This window comes from Balaenoptera ricei, chromosome 11 (genome assembly GCF_028023285.1).
Source record: "Balaenoptera ricei isolate mBalRic1 chromosome 11, mBalRic1.hap2, whole genome shotgun sequence".
Classification (NCBI taxonomy): domain Eukaryota; kingdom Metazoa; phylum Chordata; class Mammalia; order Artiodactyla; family Balaenopteridae; genus Balaenoptera; species Balaenoptera ricei.
Window position 1 is genome coordinate 54,999,648 of NC_082649.1, and position 6,000 is coordinate 55,005,647.

Below are 6,000 nucleotides of genomic sequence, written 5' to 3' on the forward strand. Positions count from 1 at the left end.
AAAATTGGGAAAGGATGTGAACAGAAATTCTGCAGATGAAATATGAGTGGTTCTTAAGCATATGAAAAAATACCTAGCCTCGCTCAATATAAAATAAATATGAATTAAAATTACTCTGAAATAACATTTTTCAGGGATTTCCCTGGTGGTCCAGTGGTTAAGACTCCGTGCTTCCACTGCAGGGGGCACGAGTTCGATCCCTGGTTGGGGAACTAAGATCCTGCATGCCATGTGGCATGGCCAAAAAAAAAAAAAAAAAAAGAACATTTTTCAGATTGGCAAAAATTTGGAAATTTGATAACATGCTTTATTGGCACACGTAGGGGAGCAGGTCTCATCCGTTGCTGTGAGAAGGCACATTGGGGCAGTCCTTGTGTGGGGCACTTGTGTGGGACCTGGAAAGGTCTGCTTTTGAGAATTTATTCTGAGGGTGTATGCTAGAAATGACATACTTATCAATGAATTCATTTCTAAGTTGCTTGTACCAGTAAAAGAATAAAAACAAAGCAAATGTCCAGGGCTGGTGAAATAAAGCTACATCTGTACAGTGAAATACTATGCAGCTATTTTTTTTAAAAAAAGGATGTTTTCTATTTACCCATGTAGAAAAATCTCTGAGATAAATAATGGTAAAAAAAACACAAGGTTACAGACAGTGTAAAGTATGCTTCTTATGTAAAAAGGAAGAAGATAAAAATACACGTTTGAATTGGTTTATTTCTGATAAGGAAGCTCTGATCAGATTCATAAGAAATAAAAAATAGTGGCTGTCTGTTTGTGGTAGTGGATGGTGGAATGAGAATTTGTAGATAGTGGCCTGTCACTTTTTAGTTTTTGAATCAAGTGAATATATTACCTTTTCAGAAAATTATATTAAATTAATCTAAATAATTATAGGTATTTCATGTTTTTTATAGTACCACCAACTAGTCTAACTTTATTTTTGACATTGTATCTGTACCCTTGGCCTTTTTTTTTTTTTAGCCATAGAACTCTTTGTTCAGATTCAGTCTTGCAGAGAAGCCCAGTTTGTGAAACAAACAGAAATGGCTCTGTGATTTAATAGCTTTGATTTATATAATTAGTAAGTGGCTAGGAAATTCTCATTTGTCCTATAAATGTGTTATTTACTGCAACCATCTCTGGAGTTTATCAAAGGAAAAAATATTATGTCTTATATGCTTTATAATATATTATAATTATACATGCTAGATATTGTGTTTATGATTAAATATACTCAAAATCTAATTAAATAATTGTAAAGATAATTATAATAAATAAGTAAAATATTTAAAATATTAAATATAATTATGTTATATTTACTATATGTGAGTTATATATATATACACACATATATATTAGATGTTTCAAAGTTTGACCTTTTTCAAATTTTAATATTGACTAAAAACTTATAGTTTATATTGGAAGCATTTATTACAAATTTACACACATTAAGAAGTAGTTTTGATTTCTTGATGAATGTGTGTAAGTTTTCTTTCTATGTGGAGTGTCTAATTTATCTTACAACTGGGATTGTTTTTGACAGCGAAAGTGTGGTCTGGGGGACTCGGAGTTGCTGTTAATTGTTAACATCAAGACAATAGGTCCTGTTGTAGACATTTCAGGACATGTCACGTTTACTGCTCTGTGCATGTGAATGAGCACAGTGAGAAGTTGATCAATACCAAGTACTTCATAGAGTGTATTTTACTTCAGGGTTTTGTTTAGTGAGATTCCAATTTACTGTTAGAGGAGACTTTAAAATATTAACAAAATTTTTAATACTGTATTTTAATGGTCCTTTCAACCTCTATCTTTAATGAATTTACCTTAATAATAGATTATGAGGTATCTTTTAACATAAACTCTCTCAGTGCCACATTTCAAATATCTGTCAGAAAGTTTTCATCAAGAAATTTGCACAATGGTTTTAAAGTTTTCATCAAGAAATTTGCTCAGTGGTTTCGAATAGGTTGTTGTTTTTTGTAAACACTGATACAATACAGCGATTAAAATATTAGCTAGGTAACTATGTACAGTTGTAGTTTTCCGATAATTTTTAGATTATTATGTTATGAGTTTCTCATCTAGGGGACGACCTCCTGTTAGAGAGAGGGCAATTTCTTAGGCTCACTTGCTCAGTTTGACATGTTCCTTAGTCTGGCTCTAACTATGATCTCTGAAAAAGTTTACCTTTTTCCCTGGTCTTCAGAAACAGAATAAGAACTATCTTTATTTTATTCAATAGTAGGAAGAAAGAAGATTTCAGTTAGTTCTAGTCAAGAACAGAAATGTAGTATATTTTAAAATACCATCATTGTTTTGAGTATATTTTCTGTGTTTCATACGTGAAGTATGAAAGTAAGAAAAAGATCTGGTGTTTTGTATGTGTTGGTTTTCAAAATTGTGTTAATTTCTAACACTTCTGTCTTTAATAAGGGACTTGCAACAAAGCATTGCCAGAGAACCTAGTGCTCCTTCAATTCCTACACCTGCGTATCAGTCCTCTCCAGCAGGGGGACACACGCCAACGCCTCCAACTCCAGCGCCAAGAACCATGCCGGTCAGTAAGCAACCACATTTTTAAAATGCAAGTTTTATGTGTTCTTGACAGCTTGCTTGCTGTAAAGGATAACACAGACTTTACATTGTAGACGTCTGGTGGTCACCACTTTGATCAGGTGACCAACCTCAACTTTCTGATGTTTTGCAATATAAAGAATACAGCATCACTCATGGATTCTTGCCTAAGAATGTTTAACTAAATCTAATGGAGTCTTTAGAACCAACTTTCAGGTTATAGCAAATACAGTGATAAAATAAGAAATTAAATTGTGCTGTTAGGAACAGTTGGACAGTCTAGAACTGGAACATTCTGTGAGACACCTGGCTTGGTCTTTTCTAAAAGCATATGTCATAGAAAAAAATAGACCGGGGGCATATTCCAGATTAAAAGAGAGGAACGATTCATAATAATCAAATGCAATACATGAACCTCAGCTGGATCTTGGTTCATAAAAACTTCTAGAAGAGCTTTTGTGATAAATAGGGAAACTTGAATGTGGAGTGGATACTCAATGATATTGGGAAATAATTACTAATTTTCTCAGGTGAAATGGTATTGTGATTATGTAGGAGAATATTAGGACTTGTATGCTGAAGTCTTTCGGGCTGGTGTCCTGAAGTTTGCAACTTAACTTTCAAATGGTTCTGCAAATATATAGATAGATAAATACATGGATATAGCTATAGATAAAGCAAAGGTGGCCAAATGTTAATAATTAATTTAATTGGTAAACATGTGATTGTTTATAATAGTATTCTTTTAAATTTTCTGGTGTTTAAAATTTTTCATATGAAAATTCATGGGGCCAGGAAGAGATAACAGTAATAAACTGTACCTGACCTGCTCCTTCTTCCCACATCAAATGTCTAACCATTGATGGGAGCAGTAATGAACAGTAAATGATTAAATATTAGGCATCAGGGAAAGAGCAGTGGCTATGGAGTATCCACAAATTGGAGAATTATTTTTCAACTACAGTACATTTCTGGAGTTATAAGCCCACATTTAAGAGTGGGAATTTGAAATATATTTGGTTGGATTCCAGAGTTTCTCATATGCCCTTTTATTTTGATTGATAGCAATTTGACAGAAACCTGATACATTTTGTCAGTGCTGACTTTTTCTTACAGCCTACTAAGCCCCAGCCCCCAGCCCGGCCTCCACCTCCTGTGCTTCCAACAAATCGAACTCCTCCTGCTACTGCTCCAGCTCCAGCTCCAGCGAGCACTGGGACCACTGCACCAGCTCCATCACAAACTCCTGGTTCAGCTCCGCCTCTGCAGGCCCAGGGACCCCCATACCCCACCTATCCAGGGTATCCCGGGTAAGGCTGAAACTTTGTGTATCCCAGTGAATTGGCTAATGTTTCTAGCTCTGGTTAGTCTTTTAAAAACAAGCTCACCCCTTCTCTGAATGGAGGTGTCATGAATGAGTAAGCTACATTGTCAGCTCACATAGAAATAAAAGTAAGTTATAGTCACTTTATTTGAGTCGTTGAATAGCCATTTCCCAGGCTTATTTAATTTGTTTTTAGTTTTTACATATTGGGTTTATATTAAATATATCTCTTCTGTATGGAATTCAGAATGTTTCCTTGGTCTTCTTTATTTAGGTGATAAACAGGTAGGTGCCTTTTCTGAACTTAGCATAGCAAGGTTGATAAGGCCTTCTTTACATACCTGTACTTTGACGTCTTGGCATTCTGATCAACTCTTAAATAGAAATCTACCTAATTATGGCATGTGTTTTCTCAAAGATCAGCTGCCTTTGTGATAGTTTTTTTAGTCTTAAAAATCCAAACATTTAACTGCCTTTTAAGATGTCTTCCAAACTTTACTTAGTAAGTACATTGTATCTTCCAAATGTTAAAACTTTGTAAATAGTAAATTTATGAGCCTTACAGTGAACATTGAATCTTGTGAAACAGAAGTGTACTTAGGTTGCCACATTAGATTGAAGGGTCTCCGTTTTTATTCCTTGTTCATAGTTGAATATTTAGTCTTATTTCCTTCTACAATCTTATTTTTTGGGTAGTATTCAACACTTTTTTCTTTGATTTCAATTAATAACAGGATAGAACACTTTTCTCTAGCAAGTACCTTGAAACAGCTGTTTTTTCTCGCCATTTGAATGGCTTTCTTGAAAAAACTTCATTTTAGAATAATTATTGTATGTTTCATTTTCTAGTGTTTGATTTACCAATCCAGCTTTCTTGTGTTCTTCTTCCCATCAGGTATTGCCAAATGCCCATGCCCATGGGCTATAATCCTTACGCATACGGCCAGTATAATATGCCATATCCGCCAGTGTATCACCAGAGCCCTGGACAGGCTCCATACCCAGGACCCCAGCAGCCTTCATACCCCTTCCCTCAGCCCCCACAGCAGCCTTACTATCCACAGCAGTAGTGTGTCAGCTCAGAAGCTCAGCTGGTTCAGCTCAGAGGGGAAGAAATACCAACCCTGCAATAAGTGTACTAAACCCTACGCTCTGGTTAATATAACATACTCTGATGTACTGAATGCAGTGTGTAGTTTCTGTCTGTGGCTAGAAGCTGTGCCCCAGTTCCACATTTGATTGCACATGGGCCGTTTGCTGCTGTTGCAGTATAAAGACTAAGTGTAATAGGATTTGAAATAAATTACATTACAGTTCATAAAAGTTGAAAATGAGAAATTAAACCCACAAGTGAAACGTTTGAAATTATTATACTTAGTTCTACATAAGACATGATTGGAACATCGGAGGCTTACAATGATGGTTTCAGTACTGATATTCAAGAAAACTAAGTTATCTTTCTCTTTTGGTTTATTGATTTGGTTTAATTTTCATTATGCTATTTTGCATAATCAAAACATTGTAAATCTTATAATTTAAAAATAAATTCCTTAAGAACAGTTGTCATTGTTACGTTTTGTCATTGATTCTCATTCCTGTCTAATTTCTTTCTGGTATTAGTCTCTCATTTTATATGTACACAAGTTAAACAGATCATGAGTTAAGTGCATGATTAATGCAAGTTAATAGGTTCAAAAGAAAACCAAAAGAATAATAACCATAATTTATCTTTCATATGCTGATTAGTGAATTAATTTTGACATTTATTTTGAAAAATCCTATAATGTGGAGGAAACACAATTGCTACCAAAGATACTTCAAATAAATATACAAGTAAATATGTATATTTAATGTTTTATTATTAGCTTCTCCAAGAAATTGATACAAATTCTGGTAATAATTCTTTTTCTTTTTTTCATAATCTGGTTAAAATAAATACATGTCATTAACAATGCTGTCTAATGTAATGGAATTGTTTAAAGAAAATTTACTGTACCCTTCCATTCCTTTTTTTCACCTTACTGTCTTAACCTACTAACATTTGATGCACAGTGTATATGAATAGATCTAAGCCCTTTCATTTTTATGCTCCTAAA

General features: G+C 34.2%; 1 protein-coding gene across 2 annotated transcripts in view; it reads left to right on the forward strand.

The window, feature by feature from the left end:
• The window catches only part of PDCD6IP (programmed cell death 6 interacting protein), a 59,902-nt gene extending 54,439 nt beyond the window's left edge, over positions 1 to 5,463 (forward strand). For both annotated transcript variants that reach the window (XM_059939113.1, XM_059939114.1), the window contains exons 16-18: positions 2,440 to 2,563; positions 3,697 to 3,890; positions 4,800 to 5,463. In XM_059939113.1, the coding sequence (XP_059795096.1) occupies positions 2,440 to 2,563; positions 3,697 to 3,890; positions 4,800 to 4,974 (493 nt within the window). In that variant the 3' untranslated portion in view covers positions 4,975 to 5,463. The remainder of the gene's footprint in view (positions 1 to 2,439; positions 2,564 to 3,696; positions 3,891 to 4,799) is intronic.
• Positions 5,464 to 6,000: the final 537 nt, after the last annotated feature.